The sequence below is a fragment of the Euleptes europaea genome, chromosome 9 (assembly GCF_029931775.1).
Source record: "Euleptes europaea isolate rEulEur1 chromosome 9, rEulEur1.hap1, whole genome shotgun sequence".
Classification (NCBI taxonomy): Eukaryota; Metazoa; Chordata; class Lepidosauria; order Squamata; family Sphaerodactylidae; genus Euleptes; species Euleptes europaea.
The window spans coordinates 23,467,517-23,490,786 of record NC_079320.1 but is presented as its reverse complement, the minus strand read 5'-3'; the positions used below and the strand labels follow the sequence as shown (position 1 = coordinate 23,490,786).

The following is a 23,270-nucleotide window of genomic DNA, read 5'->3' as shown; positions in this document are numbered from 1 at the left end:
AATTAATTTTTAAAAAATCACCAATCAAGCAGAGGGTATACAGACTGAGACTGGCTCGGGTTTCTGTGGTTCCCATTGAATGCATGGGCTAGCTAAAAAAAGGGAAACACTCGACCCTTGGATACTCTAGGGCAGTGGTTCCCAAACTTTTTGAGTCATGGAGCCCTTTTCAGGAGAGAAATTAGTCCCGGAGCACTAACTTTCACCTAGCACGTATATGCTAAATCGAATGACAGTAGTATTTTTCTTTCTAATCTCTTCACGGAGCACTAGGAGATGCTTTGCAGAGCACCAAGTGCTCTGTGGAGCACAGTTTGGGAACTGCTGCTCTAGGGCAAGGTTCCCCTGCGAGATGCTTATGAACACCGTTTTAAGATGAACTCATGTTTTTAGAAGGCACTGGGGCCAAGTGGGGCTTTTGCCCAGCAGGGCTTTCTGATTGGCTGCGCAGATTTATTTATTTTTTAAAATTACTGCAGCAGCAGCTACTACCATAGCATGAGGCTCTTCACTGCATGGCTGAAGATATAATCTGTCTATGCATGAACGTATTTTTAACTGGGTGTTCGTTTATGCAAGGCATCCTGTTAAAACAGCTTCTGCCTGATGTGTTAGAGTTACTATTTGAGTTATGTGCGACCTCCCTCCCTGACATTTTGTGGATGCACCCACTAATCTGTCAGGTGTCCAAAGGTGTCTGCAGGCTCAAAAAAGGTTGGGAACCCCTGCTGTGGGGTGCTTCAGAAGCTGGCTGTGCTTCTATCCCAGCGGTGGCTGAATTCAGCCTGAGTAATGTGCTGTAATTTAATCGTGGGTGGTGGGACAGTTCTACACTTGACGAAGCGTCGCACTGAGTGTCCCGCTGACTTTCAGTAGGGAACTTACCGTTCTTGCCGTACGCAGACCCTCGCTCCCACTTAGGCTTTCACGAACTGTGGGTATTCCGCTGGGCTACCCTGAGTCACTTCTCTGTTCTATTTCTTTTAAAGATAATTGAAAGCAAAGAAAAAAGTGATGCTTCCAATTCAAACTGCGACGGTGCTGTCATGGTCTCTCACCTGGTGAGTTTTTGAAAGATAGCATCGAGGTTCTGAGTGGGTTTGGGTACAGCAGCGCTTAACCATGTGTATGTCACAGTACCGCTGAAAGATCCGGGTCTGCCACTTTTGAATTTGATCTTGGGCGATTTGTGAACTGCTGAAGTGTAAACTAGGAATGGTTCAGTCAGGAATCTTGTGTCGATCTGTGAATGTTGCTCTAGGTTACAGTCAGCCTGAGACACTAGTCCTAAGTATGTTCACTGTGAGAAAAGTTCAGCTGACATCACAGGAATTTGGCTCTGAATAAAGTGGGCCTAGGACTACAGACGCATCTACTTTTCCGGAGTGACATGTTGAAAAATCCACAACCTTTGCCTGCAAAGTGAAGTCATACTATCAAAATATAAACAGCATGTTGTTTTCGCCAATTCTTCCTGAAAATCCTGTCTTTCCTTGTAATCTTCCTCTGTCTGAAGCTGAGTTTCGCTGAAGTCTTCTTTCCTTTATTCCATACTGGTTTTTAAATACTGTAGTGGTTAAGGTGTTGGGCTAGGACTTGGGGAAACCCAGGTTCAAACCCCCACTCTGCCATGGAAGCTCGCTGGGTGAACTTGGGCTGGTCACGTGCTCTCAGTCCTGACCCTGGCAAAGTATTTGGATGGGAGACCTCCATGGAATACCAGGGTCATGATGCAGAGGCAGGCAAATGGCAAGCCACTTCCGAACATTTCATGCCTTGAAATCCCTGCAGGGCCACCATAAGTCAGCTGTGACTTGAAGGCAAAAAAATTGTCATGATGAGGGGGGATTATTTTACTCCAAATAGCTAAATTAATGACTAGAACTGTAGAGCTTTCTCCCAGTCTTGTGACTTAAGCTCCTGCTTGGAGTTCCTTTCCTTTCTTATCAGTCTCATCCCTGGCTTGCACAGGTGGCAGCAAGGAACTTCCTTGTTGGTTAAAAAGAGGGGGAGTGCCTAGACATAGGCCATCTGAACAGGGGTGGGAAGAGGCCTGGAGGAAGTTTGGAAACAGGAAAAGGCCAGCATACGCAACTTGAACTTCTGATGCTCAGCTTAAAACCACTGTTAGTTATTGTGGCATCTGTCTGTATGCTGAAATATTTTGCCTTGGAACACAGAGTGAATCCCCAGTTCAATGTTATACTGAAGGAAGCTATGATGGCTGCATTAGGATTCTCCCTTCTTGGTTCCACCCCACCAATTAGGGCTGAGCTATTGTGTCCCAGGGGCCAGTCAGTGTGTCTTCCTGGCTGGCACTCTTGAGGTAATCTGGGTAGCTAGTTTACTGTCAGCAACAACAGCTCTGTGAGCTCCTGTCTGTTAAAACGCGAGAGCGGATTCTGTCCCCCTTCCATTGAGCTGGAGAGTCCCTGTCTCCAGTCCTGGAAAAAAGTCTACTTTTTAAACATTAGCCAGGTACTTTCTATCCTTATCCAGACTCCACTTTGAAAAACACTATGCTTACTGTATCATTTCTTGGGTTTGATTTCTCTCGTTCTGCCACCGTCTTGACATTTATTCAGAGTGTCTGGTGTCTCCAGTAGGTGGCATAAGCCCACACAGGTTCTGCACTTAACAGTCTCTGATGTCTTTACAGAATTTAGTAGACCTCGCAGGAAGTGAGAGAGCTAGCCAGACTGGCACAGATGGTATGTACCTGCTGTTGAGCCAGCTTATTTTGGAAGTTTGTATCCATTCCATGTTTGCTCAATAACTTTAGGCCGAGACAAATTTTGTTGGGCTCTAGGAGCTAGCCCAAAAATTTAGGACTGTCGTTTCTAATGATTGCAACCCCCAAAACATAATCTTAAATTCTTCAGTTTTTCATAACTTTATTAAAGCTATGACGGAGGTATTGTAGTATATAAATTTAAGGTAACTCTGGTTGTTATCACCAAGCCGAAAGAAAGAAAACTAACCTCTAACAGTTGTCGAACTTCTCCTGTATTTTTCGTAATTCCGTTCTTGTTTTCAAAAGCTCCATGAATTGAATACTGGACCCAGTACAGAAGGCGTCTAGCTGGTTAAGAAGTGAATGCATCCACCACTATTGAATGGTGTACAGTTGCCACTGTGTGTCAACAAGCAATGGCTAGAAATTGCACATTTATTTTAATCCCATACAACAAAACGTTGTGATGCAAAATGATAAAGCAACTTTGGGTTGAATCCAGCCAGCCTTTTGCTCCTTCTTAGCCGATTCCTTTCCTTATTACAGCTCCCGTTACACATGACTTTGCCAGTCCAGGGTCCCATCATACCAAATATATCTCTTTTGGTGGTCAAAGGGGACATTTCCTTCCTTTTTTTCCCCCTCAGGGGAAAACTGGATTCAGCCCTTCATACTTCTACTGAGAATTGCTAAGACACTGCAATAAAATTATTGCTTAAAATATCAGGCGCCGTAATGAAATTTCTAGGTATCATGTGACCTGGGATTTGTCGAACCCCGGCTTAATTATCACATTTTAATTCTACTGTTTTCCAGAGGAGTTCTGGGTTCTATATGAAGGCTGTCCTTTATCTGTTGTGTTTGCAATGATCCAGGGGGTAGATAGGGCTGAGAGGGTGGTGGTGTGTCGCATAGCTTCACTGCCATAGTGGATTGACAGCGGTAAGTCATTACACTGTTCCTGAATGAATGGCTATTGCTTGGAATTCTAAAATAAACCACTGGTGTTGTATGAGCCAGGTCTTGGCTGGGGAGGGCTGATTATAAATGTGATAAATAAATAAAGTTGTGACTTTGTGTCACAGTGGCAAAAGGAATTTGAGGTGAGCTGCAGTCAACACTATTTTAGCCTAGCCATGTTTAACTCCTAGGCGTTCGGCTTAAAGAAGGCTGCAACATCAACCGGAGCCTCTTCATCTTGGGCCAGGTCATCAAGAAACTTTGTGACGATCAGTCTGGGTAAGGACAAGAACCAGCTCTTTCACTGTATTGGAGACTTAACTAGTGTGGCTTTTAGAACAGTTTTGCCACTGCCAAGAAATAAATATGAATTCCTTACTCCTTTGTCCTGCCATATTATTATTTTTTTTACCAGAGGCTTCATAAATTATAGAGACAGCAAACTGACCAGAATTTTACAGAACTCGCTTGGTGGGAATGCTAAGACGGCTATCATCTGTACAGTTACTCCAGTATCTCTGGAAGAGACTTTAAGCACCCTTCAGGTAACCCTAGTTTGGCGGTAGTTCTCAGATTTGTATGTTTAAGAAACTTCTATTTTGTGTTTCTGCACAAGCCACCCCTTTAAGATCCTGTCTTAGAACCATTCATCCCCATTTGCTGTCTGCTATGTCTTCTGCTTCCGCTGAACTTGTCAGCTGTGACTTGTCTGATCTGCAGTCATTCAGAACATGAGACTTAAGAGGGCAAATAAAAAGGAGGTTGGATTCTCCTGCCCTTGCAGGTCACCTACATGCTCAGTTTGTGCCGTCTTTTCTCTGGCTGATGGGGAAGGGGGATTGTCTGCAGGAGTGTTCCCTTTGGCTTCTGCTGATAAGGCTTGCTGATCTTGATTTGTCTGTGTTTTTGCTGCCTCCTAGTTTGCCAGTACGGCGAAAAAGATGAAAAATAGTCCAAAAGTAAATGAAGTTCTTGATGACGATGCCCTCTTGAAGAGGTACCGAAAAGAAATAGAAGATCTAAAGCGGCGCCTAGAAGAAGTAAGCTTCAGTTCTCGTTCAGAATTCTAAGAACTGAAATTCCCCAAGGTTCAGAAAAAGATTGCAGGAAGCCATAATTCTCTGTTATACTGGGACCAGCTAACATATGGTAGCACAGTGAGCAGGTTTTCAGGTTCCCCAGAAATCTTCACCAAGCTAGATGTTCAGTGCAAGGAGGGAGAGATGGTTTCAAGGCATGGTAGAGTCAACCCCCTACTCTGCACCAAAGGCTACTGGGACACTGGGGGGGTGGGAAAGGCCCCTCTCCTTTTTGAGTATATAAAAGCCAGCAGGTAATCAGATGTCTCCCCAGCACTAGTTGGATCACACAGGTTCTTCATAAGGCAGAGGGCAGAAAAAAACATGGTAGAGCTGGAGATTAAAAGCCAAACTTGATGATAACATTGCTATGTGGTTCAAAATGTAGGTAAAGGTGCTACTGCCCTGTCTCCCTCCCCCTGCATATATGTGATGTCCCAATAAGCGCACATAACTTTAAGGTTATCCTGTATTGGTGGAGTAGCCCTTAGTCTGCAGCTTGCAGTATCTTAAAAAGGAATGCAGAATATGTTAAGAACATAAGAAAGGCCCTGCTGGATCAGACCAAGGCCCATCAAGTCCAGCAGTCTGCTCACACAGTGGCCAACTAGGTGCCTCTAGAAAGCCACAAACAAGACGACTGCAGCAGCACCATCCTGCCCGTGCTACACCGCACCCAAACTAATAGGCATGCTCCTCTGATACTAGAGAGAACAGGTATGCAGCATGACCAGCATCCGTTCCAACTAATAGCTATGAATACCTATTTCCTCCATGAACATGTCCACTCCCCTCTTAAAGCCCTCCAAGCTGGCAGCCATCACCACATCCTGGGGCAGGGAGTTCCACAATTTAACTATGCATTGTGTGAAAAAATACTTCCTTTTATCTGTTTTGAATCTCTCACCCTCCAGCTTTAGCAGATGACCCTGTGTTCTAATATGGGGGAGGGAGAAAAACTTCTCCTTGTCCACTCTCTCCAAAACATGCATAATTTTATAGACCTCTATCATGTCTCCCCTTAGCCGCCTTCTTTCCAAGCTAAACAGCCATAAGTGTCCCAACTTCTCCCCATAGGACAGTTGCTCTAGTCTCCTAATCATTTTGGTTGCTCTTTTCTGCACCTTCTCAAGCTCTGTAATATCCTTTTTTAGGTGTGGTGACCAGAACTATACACAGTATTCAAAGTGTGGCCTCACCACAGATTTGTACAAGGGCAGTATGGTAGCAGCAGTTTTATTCTCTATTCCCCGTCTAATTATGGCCAGCATGGAATTTGCCTTTTTTGCAGACTGTGGTTTCAGTTCTGTGGTTGGCAGGGTCAGTTATCTCCACCTCCCCTTTATTCTTGCAATGCACGTTGGGGGTCTTCTCCATCCATCGTTGAATGTGAGGTGCCTTCCCTTTTAGATCAAGGCCAGCTGCCTATACCAGGCAAGCAGACAAGATCGGCTTTTAGATGTAATCTCTTTTTTCCAATGAAAAGTTGTTGCAAATTCAGCCAAGAATGTCATACAAAGACCTTTATGGCAGTGCAAACAGACATTGAAGATGGGGGCAGAACTGTGTTTTTGTTTTAGAAGTCTAGCATTTTGATGGATTGAGTCACTTGGTTATATACGCTGTCATAATTCAATGCATATTTTTAGCGTACACTGTTATGAATTAATTTTCAGGTTTCTTCAGACTCACACACCAGAAACGAAGAGAAGGACCTGCTTGCACAGCTCTTGGAGGAACAGAACTCGTTACAAAAACAGCAGGAGGACAGAATAAGGACCTTGGCCGAGATGGTGGTCACTTCGTCGTCTTTCTTGAGGGAACAAGAGTTAAAAGTGAGCTTGAAAAGTTGGTTATTACAAGTCTTAATAAAGGTGATGGCTACAAAAGACAAGGAGCCCCATGGCGCAGAGTGTTTAGCTGCAGTACTGCAGTCAAAAGCTCTGCTCACGACCTGAGTTCGATCCCGACGGAAGTCGGTTTCAGGTAGCTGGCTCAAGGTTAACTCAGCCTTCCATCCTTCCGAGGTCGGTGAAATGAGTACCCAGCTTGCTGGGGGTAAAGGGAAGATGACTGGGGAAGGCACTGGCAAACCACCCCGTAAACAAAGTCTGCCTTGGAAACGTCAGGATGTGACGTCACCCCATGGGTCAGGAATGACCCGGTGCTTGCACAGGGGACCTTTACCTTATTTACAAAAGACATGGTGCAATCCTAGGAACACTTTCCTGAAAGTCATTCCAACGGAATACACCAGAGTAGATTCTGAATAGGCCTACTTAGAATTGCTGTCTTAGCAAGTAACATTCTCTGTTTTTGAGTGAATACAAAAAATAAGAAGCAGGATGGTCCCCTATAGAGTTGGGCAAAAGCATTCTACTGAGAACAAACTATAAAGGAGTGAAACAGAGATAAGCATTTCAGTGAATTTTCTGGGCTTTCATATGGTGGGTAACCGTGCATAAAAACACAGGACTGTTTTTGGGTTGCCATATACAGAACAGGGTCACTGGGTATCAGTCCTAATAGTGTCTACCCTGGCAGCAGCTCTTTGAGGCAGAGGCCCTGACTTGGCAACTTGAGACCTCTAGTGTGCTAGGCAATGTGTTCTCCAAAGGAACTGTGACCCCTGCCTTAAGGAATCTGTCATAGGCACATGCCGAAAGCATAACTTTTAGTTCTGTGCTTCCTGACTCTGTTGTTGTTGTTGGTATAATTCTACTTTCAGGCTAGAAAGAAGAGGAGAGTTACCTGGACACCTGGACAAATAAGTCACAGCAGAAGCATCTTCTCAGAAGTCCTCCCTGGAAGGACCAAGAGATTTAAATCCTCTCTTTCAGCCTTATCAGTGATGGAAGAATGTAAGTGTGGTTTTCTGGGGGGAAATTTGAGTAGCACAGTATTCTAAATGACTGGGCAATCAATTGCATGCATGTCTGGTTGAGAAGAAATTAAGAGATCTGTAATGTAGATACCTGATAGACCATACGCTAAATTGCAGCTGCTCAATTGCATGCAGTGTAAATAGTTAAATTGCTACTATTATTTCAGAGTTTTCTATCTCTATGCTATTGCGTAGGTGTATTAGAGCTGAAGGGTCAGAGGAGGGTGTGGAACCCTTGGATAGCCTAGAAATTTGTCTCCTGGGTGGGTGCTTAGAAGCTCAGACTTTTGACAGTGATCCCCGGATGCCTGGCTGACTTAGGCTGCCCACTGATGTTACTGAAGCTTAATGCTGATCCAACAGGCTGCCTCAGCCTGACTCTCTCAACTTGGTATTCCTTATTTTTCCCCCTTCCATGATGCAAACGTTTCAGGTTCTAAGAATATGAAAGAATGCTCACATTTTTGCTCTTGAGCACTCCAGGACTGTTGCGTTCAGCCGTCTTTCTGTTAAGTTTGCAAACTTTTGTCTTGCTGTATTGGTAAAAGTTTGGATTTTGTGAACGCAGCTGTGTCTTCAGAATTCTCAGAATGCGACGATCACTGCCTGGCCATCACTGCCACAATGCCAGAAGAGGAGTGGATTCCAGGGCCTGAAATGAGTCTGGTAAGCAAACCTGGAACCTGCCTATTAAGAGAGTGGGGGAGGGTTGTGGTCCCAACAGTAGTATCAATGAATGGCTTTAGGTAACTTCACCTTTTGTGCTACCACTATATTGGGCTGGATACAGACACTTTTTTCACTCACTTGCCCAATTCCCTTCCTTAGTACAGCTCCTATCCCACATGACTTTTGTGTGTTCAGGTCCCATGATGCCCAGCCTAGCCTTGGGCAAGGGGGTCTTTTTCACCAGCAGAAAAACCGGTTGTATCCCACTCAGTATTTCTGGCATACACAGGTTTAGTATAGAACAGATTCTAACTGGAGTGAGGGGGAAGAGTCAGAATTAAGTAGCTCATTTCAGTATCTTTCTAATTATAGATCCATAAAGATTTTGCGGATTCTGTCGACCTCTGTGAAACTCTTGCAGCAGAAAGGGTAAGTCAGCATTATTTAGGAACTGATCTAATGGCCAAGTAAAAAAAAACCTCTGTCGCGGTTCAGGCCGTTAAGTGCCTACACTCTTAGAAAGGACCCCTTCCTGAGAAGGGATATGTTATCTTATTCAGCGAGACACCACTAGACCGGAATCAACGGTTCCTAGAAACTTGTTATCGTTCCTAGAACATCTCTTGAACACGTCAATAAATTTATAATAATGGACAAGAGTAAAAGTATATAAGAAACACATTTATTTACATTATATAATATATGCTTTTTAGTTGCAAAGCCATAAAATATCATATAAGGATAGACACCATTAGTCTTAAACATGTTTATGTAGCAAGTAATCATTCACATTCTTTATGCCTCCATAAAGGAGTATTTTAGTCAGAATATACTCATAAAGTATCCTTAGTGCAATGCACCTTCATTCAGAATATAAGGTTACAGAAATCCTGTCAAAATATGGTTAATTCTTTGGAGAAAGATTTGGTTAGAAGCATCCTAACTTAAATCATTCAAAACATCATAACATTTCTGTACAGAAGACACACTATACCTTGCTGTGTCATCTGTGTCATCTGGAGTCCTTTAAGAGTCTAAGCTCTATGAGAACATATGAAGTTATCCCAGAGTATCTGTACTTGCTAAGTCTTGAATCCTTTAAAGACTTCTATTAATATTCTTAACTGATAATCATTAAGATCAGGCATTTTCTATGTACATGCTATGCATGCTCTTTCTAGTTTTAGACAGCAATGCTGAGTGTATAAATACTATGTGTTAGCTTAAAGCTGTTTACAGTCTCTTTGACTGTGCCAATCTGTGTATGTGCATTGTGCATATCTCACAGAGTACAGAGATTCTCCTTTCCCTTCTCTGGTCTCTTGCTCTGAGGAGGTTCAGAAGTCCCTCTGTTAAGTAGAGGATGTTCTGACACAATCTCAGAGGTCTAGCTATTAGCCCTGTATTCAGGATGCTTCTTAGCATTGGTAAGCCAAATAGGCTTAGTTTGTAAGAATCCATAAATACAATGGACTCTCAGTGTTCCAATACATGGAAAGATCACTGCACTTAGATTCCCATTCAAAGAATAGGAATTCTAAGGGTCTCTATCCTCTTCTAGGAATAGAGCAGTCTCACAAGAAGACTGTAAGTAAGATATGTTGAAATATCCAGATCTTGATACTTCAAGATACCTTAGAGAACTGCTGTCCTACGCAAGGATCAGAGTTTCAATGTTTTACATCTCAAGCCGTTTGAGATGGAGAAGTACTACATCAGACAGCTGCAGTCTGCCAGTCATAGCACTCTAAAGTACTGGCAGTATTGTAGCTGTATTTATACTATTTCTAGACCCATTAAGAGTGAAGAAGGCTCCTTTATCCCCTCTTTCTTATCCTTCGAGAGGGTACCTTTATTTCCTCTTATCAGATGTCAGGAGCAGTGCTGAACTGGCTTAGTGGGCAGCTGCTCATGTCTTCTGATATCTTATGTCCAAATATGGACTTCCTTCCCTTTCACTCATCTTTGCTTAAAGTATAAACACTCATTTCTGAGTTACATTATCATGTTACATATTTAATTTCTATACCATCCTCTTCGTTAGGACAATACGCATTAAATGAGACTACTTAGAAATCTGTAGCACAACGCTTAACTATATAACTCATGAAACACAATTATTGTTTACATTTGTCCCTTTGTAACATCTTTTAGTAACTGACAGCCTTGGGCAGATTACAGAAGAGCAAGTAAGCTTGTTACTCTTATCTTTGAGAGAACTTTAATGCCTTTAAGCTATAATAAGCACAATTTCAGCTATTAATGCACTCTTAGTACATTAAGATATTTTAAGACCTTGAAAAGGACAAGTGTTCTGCCTTTGAGGTGACTTTTGCACACTTTATGGACAGATAAGGGAAGGTACCCTGCGCTGCCCCTTCAAGGACAATGCCAGAGTAACTTTAGTAGTTAGCTTCGATAGAGCTAGCCTGTCAGCATGACACAGAGCTAGCCTGTCAGCATGACACAGACTTTCATTATACATTACACAAACCTCTGTAGTGGCTCAGTTTGCATGATGTGTTTAAGCTCTATATGGAATTAATTCTGCACATGTTCACAGAATACCATGATTATGTCATAGCCCGTCACACCTCTTACTCTAGTTTTGCTTTTTTAAAACTGCATAGGACAGTGCTATAACTAAACAACAAGCTACCCAAGCAGAACTGGTGACCGTACAGTTAGAAAAAGAACAGCTGTCACAAGAAGTACGAGAGCTGACTGAAAAGATAGAAACAAATGAATTTATAGTTCTCGAAAGGGAAGCCTTACAGCAGCATGAGGTAAGAAGATGGAATTAGACCTAGTGAGACTCTTGTTTAAATGTTTTGTGTAGAAATGTCTGTCTTCTCTGAAAATACAGGGCTGATTTTTCAGCAGCATTGCCTTACCTCAGTACGAAGCCATAACTGATGCAAACTGCGTGTATAGAATTGTTCTCCTTGTACGTAACACCACCCTGCATCAGAGCTTGATTAGAGTCTAGTAGTACCTTGGAGGCCAACAAGATCTTCTGGCTGCCAGCTTTCAAAGAGTCAAAGATCCCTTCGTCTGGTGACCAAGGTATTTTGACTCTTGAAAGCTTAAACCCTGAAACTCTTACATTTGAGGCTTTATTAAGCTTATGTGAAAACAGCATGAGTTATGAGGAGTTCAACGTGGATAGATATTAAAAATGTGTTTTTAAGGGTATTTTTGTTTTGTGTGTGTGTATATAGATATATTTATTCTCTATTTCTATATATATTTCTATATATCACATTTTAGAATGTTAGAGGTTAAATTGGGATAAAAGACATATTCCCGCCCAGTGTGTATACTTTTTTCTTATATAATTGAACAGCAGATGTAATATTTTGATGCATTATTGCAATCCCCTATTTCCCCCCATACCTTTTATTTTTATGTGCACTCCTTTATTCTTTTGAAAATAAAAAGAGGGGAAGCTTATACCCTAATGGCATGTATGATTATATGACCTTAGGCAGATGATGAGAGGGAGGGCATCTTGGCCATCTTCTGGGCATGGAGTAGGGGTCACTGGGGGTGTGGAGGGAGGCAGTTGTGAATTTCCTGCATTGTGCAGGGGGTTGGACTAGGTGACGCTGGTGGTCCCTTCCAACTCTGATTCTTTGAAACTCTTGTTTGTCTCTAAGATGCTACTGGACTCTAATCTAGCTCTTCCACTGCATACCAACATGGCTACCCTCCTGAAACTACCATTCTGTATCGATACTTCATTCTGCCCTTACTTTCTAAAGGGCTGAGGAGTGGTAAACTGTGTTGATATCGAGCTGTTACACATTTGGTTTCCTCGCACTCCTTTCCACCGTGAGCTGTCTTTTCCCATAGTCGCAGCTTTCCTTACTTTTAAATTTCCAAATGGTGCGGTGGATCCGAAGGGGAGCTGTGCCGACCTCCCTTGCTTTTGGGGTGCAGCGAACTGCTGGAAGTGTGCTTCCTAATGGCATGTATGATTTTTTGCTTCAATTGCTTCACAGATGCAACTAATGCATGAAATTTCCAACTTAAAGGCTGTAATTGTACGCAATCAAGATCTCCAGGTGAGCTGGTGGTGGCGGCTTTGCATGTAACAATTGAATGAGCATGTTACTCATGGAGACACACACACACCCTCTCCCCAGTTGGCTAGCAAATCACTTTGGTCTGTTTCCATTATCGCGTAACTCTAGATAGACACGGGAAACGCAGTTAAACCAGGAAGCTGAACGTGGTATCTTATGGTCTGTTTTCTAGCATTTGCGGTTACTCTTATTTGCTTTACAGGATAACTTGAAGTCAAATGAATTACGTCTCGAGGAAAAAGAAAACAGAATAAATGCTTTAGAAAAACAGATAATTGAATTAAATAGCCTTTTGGAAGAGTCTCGGAAGACAGGCGGCGGGAACATAGATGCATCCCTAGTGGTGAGTGTGAATGAGTAGCTGAATGAACTGGAACATCGCCACTGTGTCCGGGAATTTAGAGCCGGTTTTTTGCCGGAAGGGCTTAGATTTTTGAGTTCCCCAAAGAAGAACCATTTTCAAACTGCCTTCCTTCTGGGAACCCCTTTCTAGTTGGCATGTCTATGAATAGTTTCTGCCTGTCTGGAGCCACTCCATATTACGTAAGATTCCGTAAAGCATTTTAAGATGCAGGCTGACTTCTCATGGGGCTATGGCTAGGCCTTTTGGGGCCTCACTGTTGCCCTGTCTGAACCAACAGCACTCAACTCTCACCACTGGCTAATGGGTTGCTGGGGGATATCAGTTGTGATTCACAACTGTCTCTGTGTTCCACCCACCCAGTCATGTTATAATAATACCGCCACCATCTCTGACGAATCCTGACCAGCTGTAGTGTTGCAACAAGGTTGCCCAAAATCTAGTTTGAAAACCAACATCACATAGGTACATACAAGGGACGAGTAAAACCTTAACATAAAAAGCATTTCACTCATTCCACAAGATGAAGCTTTTTTTTCAGTGCTCTCCAAAATTGAAAAAAGTCTTCCAGGGACAGGGAATATCTTTCCAGCATTTCCCCTCCTATCACATCTCTAAGTGGTTCCTGTCTCTTAAACAATAGTTTATAGGAATACATGATTTTTTAGCTGTGAAAATGTGCTTAGATCTAGGGCCTGCCAAACTCACAGAATTGTATTTAACCAGTTTCATTTGCCCTCCTTGATTCCTGGAATTTTTGCATGTGAATATCTTACCCCTATTTAATTTTTCTAGGGAACAAGTCAAGCGATGGATGAAATGAAACAGTCTCTCAATGATGCTGAAATAGTAGCCATAGATGCCAAGAAGGAATCAGCTTTCCTCCGGAGTGAAAATCTACAACTGAAAGAGAGAATCGTGAGTCTTCTAGTAGCATTTCATTAATGTACCTAGAACTGTATAAAAGTCTCTTTGCTTTACACCAGAAAAAGAAACCTTTGGTAGGGCTGGAGGGAAGTGGTCTCTTTACTGTGTTCCTTGGTATTGAATTTTGGGGAGGACAGGGTAGTTCTGGCCTCCTACAAAGTACTTACTATATGCATAGAGGAAGAACCACAAACCTAAATATATTGGAATTAGGTCTGTGTATTAAACTATACCCTGACTATCCTCTTGGCTTGAGTCAGATGGGAGTTTGCCTTTTGTCTTTGACTATTTTGGAGTGCAATAAAGTGGGGTGGTGCCCAACCAAGGTTGAAGAATAGTTACTTTGGCACTTGCTTACAAGCTTGCTATCATCTTAAGCCAGGGGTTCTGAACTGTTTCAAGTATGAGGACTCTTTTTCAAAATAAAAAATAAAATTCCATGGATCTCTGCATGACAGTAGTTGTACCGTTAGCATCCGTTGATCTGGAACACTTATAAAATGTTGTTTGTACATCAGCTGCTATTACAGCACAAGGATCCTCACTGTGTGCCCAAATGGTAAGCTGTGGCAGCCATTTTGTGGTTGGCTTCACCTCCTGCAGTAGCCATTGTGTGGCCGCACCCCAAAGCCATATAAGAATTCCAAAGGTGTCCTACAGGCTCACATGGGTTGGGGACCCTGATCTAGAAAACGCATAATGACAGAAAGCTGCTATGACTTCAGTAATACCTTTAAATGGATTTGTATTAATCACAACAGCACCTACACACATTGGAAAAACAGCAGTACTACATATGTGTGAGAGGTATATGTGTGACAGCGTATATTTCCTTGTTTATTATGCAGAATAATTTAATGAGCTGACTGGGGCTGTTTTGCAGATTTCAGAGACTAGACGTCTGATTGAAGGGCAGACAGTAAAGACCAACCACTTGATGCAGTTGAGAGCTACTGGTGTAGCAGCCTAGAATGACTCAATTAGATTGCTGCACTCCTAATCCTATTGTATTGCTTATTGGATGCTTCATCCTGTTCATGGTATTGACTTGCACTGTGTAATCTGCCTTGGGGCTCAGTGATAAACAGACTATAAATAATAAAACCTTTAGCAATTAGTCTGTGCTCCATGGTGTTTTGTTTGGATGTGCAATGAGCTTTGGAAAAACAAAATCAAGCCGGGTCTTTTTTCCTCCAGAGCAAGGAGCTGGCTTCTGCTTACCTTCACTGCCTCGGTGCAGAAGGTGCTTCACGAAGCCCACAAGGCATCACACTTCCTCTGCAGAGATGAGCCATTCAGAAGCAGCGGTCTCTGTTGACGGTTCTAAGCCGAGTGTGTGTGTCTCCCCACCACCCCCCAATATTTTGTGATCGTCTTGGCCCTCTTGCAGTGGCCACGACTACCAGGTCTCAAAACTTACACAAGTGCCTGCAGCTTCAAAAAGCATTGTTGTGCCTAAGGCATTGTTCCAACATGTAAGTGCATGGAGTAATGGCATTTTTTAAAAAAACATGTTCCCGTGTAGGACCAACTCTTGGATGATTGCAACCGCATGGGAAAAGATGTTGAATGTTACAGGAGCCAGTTAGAAGCAGGCAAAGTCACATACAAAAAAATGCAGTCCGACTTGCAGAAAGAACTGCAATATTACTTTCAACAAAATACAAAGCTGACTTCTCTCCTGGAGGGTAAAGTTCCAGAAGGTACTGTCAACCAGAATGTCTTGCAAATACTTGCTGTGTCATGTTCATAACATCCGGTAGCAGAATATTGCCTCTTCTCCCCCCCCCCCCATTTAAAACTGGGCATGATATACAGCTTCTCCCCCCCCCCCCACATGCCCACCCCACTGCAAGAGCCAGCGTGGTTCCCCAGAGTTACCTACCCTAGTAGAGTCTGTGTGTCGTCAAGAAAGGTTTGGATTTCTGGACCATGGCTTACGCTTTCAAGAAGAAGCTCTTCTGTTGGGATGGTTTACACTTCACAAGGGTAGGAAAAAATGTGTTTGGTGAGAGCCTTGCAAACCTGATCAGGAGGGCTTTAAACTAAATCCTATGGGGGAGCGAGACAACAACTTAAAGCCTTGCATGCTGACAATACCTGGAGACGAGAACAATAAAGATTTGCAGGGAGTGGCATGTATGCAAGGAAGCATAAACTCACAGATAAGTACAGAAACGAAAACCACGGGGCACATAAACCACAGATTCTGATGTCTGTACACTAATGCGCAGAGTATGGGAAACAAGCAGGAAGAACTTGAAGCCCTAATACAGGAAGGGGATTTTGACCTAATAGGCATTACTGAAACTTGGTGGGACGACACTTATGGTTGGAATATTAAGATTGAGGGGTACAACTTGTTTAAAAGGGATAGACAGATAAGGAAGGGGGGAGGAGTAGCACTGTATGTCAAAGATGTGTACACTTGTGAAGAAGTACATGAATCTGAGCATAGTGCAGTCGAGACTCTATGGGTAAACATAAAAGGAATAAGAAATAATAGTGATATAATGGTGGGGGTCTGCTATCGACCACCAGACCAGGCAGAGGACTTGGATGGGACGCTCCTAGACCAGATCACCCAAGTTCTCAAAGAAACGGGACATGGTGGTCATGGGAGACTTTAATTACCCGGATATCTGTTGGAAGTCCAACGCTGCTAAAAATGCAAGATCCAATAAATTCCTGACTTGTCTTGCTAACAACTTCCTATTCCAGAAAGTGGACAGGGAAACAAGGGGATCTGCTATCTTAGACTTGATTCTCACCAACAGGGAAGAACTGGTCGATGAGGTTAAAGTAGTAGGCACCCTGGGTAGCAGTGACCACATACTCTTAGAATTTACTATCTTGGGGAAAGGAAAACCTGTACATAGTCAAACATATAGGTTGGACTTTAAGTTCGTTAAAATTTGCTCTTTTAAACTTATTCTAGGTAGAATCTTACGGTCAAAAATACTTAAGGAGAAGGGTGGGAGTTTCTTAAAAATGAAATACAAGCTGATGGGTCGGTAGTTACCCGGATCCTCCTTTTTCCCCTTCTTGAAGATGGGGACAACATTTGCCCACATCCAATCTTCTGTTACCTCACCTGTTTGCCAAGACTTTTCAAAAATAATGGACAGAGGTTCAGAAATTATATTTGCAAATTCTTTGAGTACCCTTGGGTGCAATTCATCTGGCCCAGAGGATTTTGTTTCATTTAAAGAAACCCAGGTGTTTATGCACTACCCCAATGCCAATTCTAGGCTGCAAATCACTTCCCTCATCACATGTTCTGTTTATGCTATGTTGAGCACCACTTCCCTCACGAGAAAAGACTGAGGAAAAGTAGACACTACTTCTGTTGATGCAGCCCAAAACCGCATTTGCCTTTTTAGCTACCAGATCACACTGCTGACTCAAGTTCAGTGTTCGGTCTACGAAGACCCCAAGATCCTCTTCACACACACTACTGCTCAGACAAGTCTCCCCCATCCTATAATTATGCATTTGGTTTTTCCTACCTAAATGCAGAACTTTACATTTGTCTTTGCTGAAGTGCATTTTATAAGTTCTAGCCCACTTCTCCAGCCTGTCAAGATCATCCTGCATCTTGGCTCTGTCTTCTACTGTATTTGCTACCCCTCCCAATTTAGTATCATCTGCAAATTTAATAAGCATCCTCTCTATTCCTTCATCCAAATTATTTATAAAGATGTTGAACAACACAGGGCCCAGCACAGATCCCTGAGGAACTCCACTAGTCACTTCTCTCCAAGTGGATGAGGAACCATTAACTCTTTGGGTACGATCTGTCAACCAGTTGCAGACCCACCTAACAATAATAGGATCTAAACCACATTTTCCCAATTTGCCAACTAGAATACTATGTGAAACCTTACCAAAAGCTTTACTGAAATCTAAATAAACTATGCCTACAGTATTCCCCTGATCCAGCAAGGTAGTAACTTTCTCAAAAAAGGAGATAAGATTAGTCTGACATGACTTATTCTTGAAAAACCCTTGCTGGCTCTTAGTGATCAGATCCATCCTTTCTAAATGCTCAAGGTCGGACTGTTTGATTATTTGTTTGAAAACTTTTCCTGCATCAACAGAAGTATAGTGTCCAGATCACGCGAAGTGATGGTATTGCTTTGCTCTGGTTAGACCTCACCTACAGTATTGTGTTCAGTTTTGGGCACCACAATTTAAGAAAGATGTAGACAAGCTGGAACGTGTCCAGAGGAGGGCAACAAAGATGGTGAGGGGTCTGGAGACCAAGTTCTATGAGGAAAGGTTGAAGGAGCTGGGTATGTTTAGCCTGCAGAGGAGAAGACTGAGAGGGGATATGATAACCATGTTCAAGTATTTGAGGGGCTGTCATATAGAGGATGGTGCTGAGTTGTTTTCTGTTGCCCAAAAAGGCCGAACCAAAACCAACTGGTTGAAATTACCATATTTTTCGCTCCATAACACACACTTTTTTCCTCCTCAAAAGTGAAGGGAAATGTCTGTGCGTGTTATGGAGCGAATGTGCGCACAGAGCCGGCTGGGCGCGCTGGAACGACGCGAGCCGGCTCTGTGCGCCCCGTTCCAGCGCGCCCAGCTGGCTCTGTGCGCCCTGGGACGCACAGCCGGCTGGGCACACTGGAACGACGCAAGCCGGCTTTCCCCACCGGCCTCCCAGCTGGGAGGCGGGCGGGGCGCACAGAGCCGGCTCACGTTCCAGCGCGAGCCGGCTTTCCCCGCCCCGACGGCCAGCTGGGGGGGGCATGTTATGGTCAGGTGCGTGCTATGAAGCGAAAATACGGTAAATCAAAAGAGTTTCTGTCTAGACATTAGGAAGAATTTTCTAAAAGAGCGGTTCCTCAGTGGAACAGGCTTCCTCAGGAGGTGGTAAGCTCTCCTTCCCTGGAGGTTTTTAAGAAGAGGTTAGATGGCCATCTGTCAGCAATGCTGATTCTGTGACCTTAGGCAGATGATGAGAGGGAGGGCATCTTGGCCATCTTCTGGTCACTAAGGGTGTGAGGGGGGGAGGTAGTTTTGAATGTCCTGCATTGTTCAGGGGGTTGGACTCGATGACCCTGGTGGTCCCTTCCAACTCTATGATTCTATTCTATAAGTACTGTGAACCATAAACCTTTGTTTAAAACTCCTGAAGATCTCCAAGGAGGGGGCCCCTCCCCTCTTCAGGGAGCCCATTCCACAGAGCTGGAGCTGCGATGAAAAAGGCCCAGGCTCTGGCCGATGCCAAGCAGGCCGCCTTAACTGGTGGTATAACCGACAGATGGCTGCCTGGCAACTGACATTAGATAAAAGGCAACACCAGAGATCGACTGTCATCAAACTCAGCCGTGTGACTACTGGAAGAAGATGCTCTTAATGTGACCTTGAAGGGGCTGGGGTTGATGGCTTATATTTTTCTCTTCATTCTCTTCCATGTTGGTCTCGAAAGTCAACCTCTGGAGATTTTGAAGTTGGGGGGGGCGTCACTAAACCAAACGTCCAAATAGAAATCAATAAGCTTTACAGCCAATATGTATAGCATCAGGGGCTAAAGGAGGAGAATAGGTGGGATTATGACTATATAGGAGGCCTTTGCAAGTGGCAAAAATGAAGTACGAAGGATGCCGAGGGGGTGCCTTCGAGGTGGCTGGCTTCTTGGCAACCGGGCCTCATAGCCAAATAGAAAAGGTGCCTGTTTTAGAATGTTATTTCAGGACGATAGCTATGTTGAACAAAGAACATTTTAATAGACTGGGAGAAATTGCTCATGTTAATTCAAAGCTTTCCAGGGTCTCTTGTCCTTATTCATTGAAGCTTTTTTCCCCCAACAGGCAACCAGTCATCTGTGGAGCTAGATGAACAAATAGCACATTTAAAAAATGAATTGAGTAAAGCTCTAGCAGAGAACGTCTCTTTAAGAAAAGAAGTGGCTGTATTGTCAGAAACTGGCCTGAAACCTGACCTCGAAATCTTGCACAAGGAGGTAAAAAAATATGCTACTAACAATAGTGGAATGTCCATACTGTTTCCTGTGACGGGGCTTTCTGTAGTCAAGCAGACACTTTCTGAAACACTTTTCCTGAGCATGTTAATGTTCTTAGCTCCAGTGGGCACAGAGTGTGCTTCTAGAACAGAGGTAGTAAATACTCCAGGCAGTGCAAACCGTTGTCTCCTAGTCGTTTAATAAAATTAGCATTCTTCAATAACTTCTTGAATAACTTCTTGAAAAGGAGAGCTGGATATTTATAGGGCAGAGGAGATTCTGCCCTCTGAAAACAGGGCCAAGTGCTGCAAAAAAGAAAGGTTGCTTTCAGGATGGGGGGCATGAAGGGGGGGAACCAACAGTGATTGATGTGGGGGGACTTGGGAGTAAAGAGAGCTGCGTTCAAATCCTTGGCCATGAAAGCTCAATGGGCCCATCACCATATCTCTGCCTGACCTGCCTTAAAGTGCCATTTTGGATATTAAAAATATTAAGACAGATTATTATACAGATTATTATACACAACTTTACGCAAAAGATGCTTTAAATGAACAAGGACTCCAAGAGTATCTACTACAAGCCAAACTGCCCAAGCTCTCGGAGGAAGAACAGGAAAGTCTTAACCAAAAGATAACCACACAAGAAAACGTAGATGCTATAAACAACTTGAAACCTGACAAAGCTTCAGGACCAGATGGAATAACCCCGAAGTTCTACAAGCGTTATGAACAACAACTCACACCTGTTTTGTTATCCTTATTCAATGATGTCTTGGAAAACAATCAAATCCCAAGGTCCTGGCAAGAGGCACACATCTCTCTACTTCCGAAGGAAGGCACTGATCTTTATCTTCCTCAGGCATACAGACCAATATCTCTGCTGAATGTCGATTACAAACTATTTCTTTCTATATTAACCAAAAGACTTCAAAGATGCATCACTAAATTGGTCCATCCCGACCAAACAGGGTTCATTCCTAAGAGGCTAATGAAAGACAATGTAAGACTGGTTCTTAGCGCAATTAAGTATATTAAGTCAAAGTCACTGAAGACAGCCATGATTTTTCTTGATGCAGAAAAAGCCTTTGATAATGTTTCTTGGCATTTTATCTCGAAGACGTTAGAGCAAATGGGCTGCGGGGAAATCTTTTTAAAAGTATTTAACTCAATATATTCAACTCAGAAGGCACGACTTTTAGTTAATGGTTCTCTAACATCAGACTTTAACATTTCAAAAGGCACTAGACAAGGCTGTCCACTTTCACCTCTGCTGTTTGACTTATCAATGGAAGTTTTGGCGAACTACATAAGGAACGATCCCAACATCAAGGGACTTAAATTTGGAAAAGAAGAACACAAAATTAAAAGTTATGCAGATGATGTTGTATTAATTTGTCGAAATCCAATGGACAGCATTCCCTACATGCAACATCATATTATGGAATTTTCTAAATATTCGGGCTATAAATTAAACAAAACAAAGACAAAAATATTGGCGTTTAACACCACTAAAGATGAAGATGTCTTCATTAAAGAATTTACCGGATGCCAAATAACAGACTCAACTAGATATTTAGGCATTAATATATCATCGCTCAACAAGACTCTCTTCAAAATGAATTATCTCAAAACTTGGGGAGAAATAGAAAAAGACCTGAGTCGATGGTCTAAGATGAATATTTCCTGGCTAGGAAGAATATCAACTATAAAGATGAATGTCCTTCCAAGGTTAAACTTTCTGTTCCAGTTTTTACCAATTAATATACCAGATAAGACGCTAGATACCTGGCAGAAACAGATAAACCGTTTTGTATGGAATGGCAAAAAAGCAAGAATTAGATTCAAGGTTCTACAGGATGATAAGAAGAGAGGTGGGCTTGAGTTACCGAATTTTAAATTATATTATTATGCAGCTTGTCTTACAGATTGGATCAAAAGTCCTACGAAAAGAAATTTAACACTGGAAAGAGCAGACCTCCAACAGGGCTTTCACCGAGTTCTTTGGAACTCTACAACAAAGTCACAACAGGGCAAAATTTTAGAGGATTGTGACATCAAAACAGCGATTCTCAGAATATGGAAAAAATACAAAAAAATAATTAGTCCTTCTCCGCCTTGTATAATGTCTCCGACTGAGGCCTATTTGGAAGACGTTAACTTAAACGACGATCCACCACTAAAGTACTGTGACATGGTATTCTCAATGGGAGAGATCAAAAGCTTAGCAACGCTCCAAGACAAAATAGAAAAAACACCTTGGTTAACGTATCTTCGACTGAGATCCCATCTAAAAGCAGACTGTTTACAATCCGGCTCATTCCGAGAACTAACGGAATTTGAAACACTTGTGACTAAAAATGACGATAATTTATTAGGAAAAATCTATAAACTACTCTTGAAATATGACACAGAGGATGAGCAGCTTAAAACGAATATGATAAAATGGATGCAAAATTTCGGAGAGATGATAATGGAAACCTGGGAAAAACTCTGTACCACAGAACTAAAATATACTGTAAGTCAAGAAGTCAAGAAAAATTGGTACAAAATTTTTTATAGGTGGTATTTGACACCCAACATGATTTCTCAAATGTTCAATCCAAAGGAGAAAAAAGGAGCTTGCTGGAAATGTCAACAGAAAGACGGTTCTTACTTTCATGTCTGGTGGACATGCCCAAAGATACAAATCTACTGGGAAAAAATTCAACATGAATTACAGAACATAATTAAAATGAAAATAAAACTTGATCCTAAATATGCTACAACAGCGGCAAGAACTGTACTAGCAAGAACCTGGAAACAAACATCTATACCCGATATTGAGGAATGGAAAGATAAAATGCTTGAGTATGCAAACATGGCCAGATTGACTTTCTGGATGAGTCCTACTGCAAACGAATCATCAGAACAGTTTAATGATAAATGGCAACCATTTTACAACTATTTTCTACTTAGTTCATAAACATATGTAACTGGATAGCATATTAGTATGGTAATAAATGTTTAATGTGATTTAACCCATACGCAGCACACAATAATAATAATAATAATACACCCAGCAGAAGGATTTTTAAGTGTTTTATGAACTTACTAGATTGATAAGATTTCTTTTTTTTATCTCTGTGTTTATGTATATTACTTAGGTCTATTGCAGACGGATTCCTTTTCCCCTTTCCCATTTTTTCCTTTTTGTATCCCATAATTTCAAAATTATATATATAAAAATATTTAGCCAGCCAGCATGGTGTAGTGGTTAAGAACAGCAGACTTTAATCTGGAGAACCGGGTTCAGTTCCCCACTCCTCCACATGAAGCCTGCTGGGTGACCTTGGGCCAGCCACAGTTCTCTCAGCCCCACTTACTTCACAAGATGCCTGTTGTGGGCAGAGTAAGAGACTGGCTGTAAGCTGCTTTGACACTTCTTAAAGTAGAAAAAAGCGGGGTATAAAAACCAGCTCTTCCTCTAACACTTTCTAGTTTTGCTCTTATGCTCTTGGAGAAAGATGAGATCTGTGCATACTTGCAAAGGGCATCTACTGATTGGAAGGGCGTTTAGCCTTCCATTTCCAGCATAGACACACAAATCTAGTTTAAA

General features: G+C 42.4%; 1 protein-coding gene across 1 annotated transcript in view; it reads left to right on the top strand.

The window, feature by feature from the left end:
* CENPE (centromere protein E) overlaps window positions 1–23,270 on the top strand; it is a 66,896-nt gene that overhangs the window by 8,299 nt on the left and 35,327 nt on the right. Inside the window, exons 8-22 of the mRNA XM_056855829.1 lie at window positions 990–1,061; window positions 2,660–2,711; window positions 3,886–3,973; window positions 4,110–4,239; window positions 4,615–4,734; window positions 6,450–6,608; window positions 7,502–7,634; window positions 8,226–8,323; window positions 8,699–8,755; window positions 10,957–11,112; window positions 12,331–12,393; window positions 12,617–12,757; window positions 13,571–13,693; window positions 15,228–15,390; window positions 19,525–19,676. Coding sequence (XP_056711807.1) covers window positions 990–1,061; window positions 2,660–2,711; window positions 3,886–3,973; window positions 4,110–4,239; window positions 4,615–4,734; window positions 6,450–6,608; window positions 7,502–7,634; window positions 8,226–8,323; window positions 8,699–8,755; window positions 10,957–11,112; window positions 12,331–12,393; window positions 12,617–12,757; window positions 13,571–13,693; window positions 15,228–15,390; window positions 19,525–19,676 — 1,707 coding nt within the window. The remainder of the gene's footprint in view (window positions 1–989; window positions 1,062–2,659; window positions 2,712–3,885; window positions 3,974–4,109; window positions 4,240–4,614; window positions 4,735–6,449; window positions 6,609–7,501; window positions 7,635–8,225; window positions 8,324–8,698; window positions 8,756–10,956; window positions 11,113–12,330; window positions 12,394–12,616; window positions 12,758–13,570; window positions 13,694–15,227; window positions 15,391–19,524; window positions 19,677–23,270) is intronic.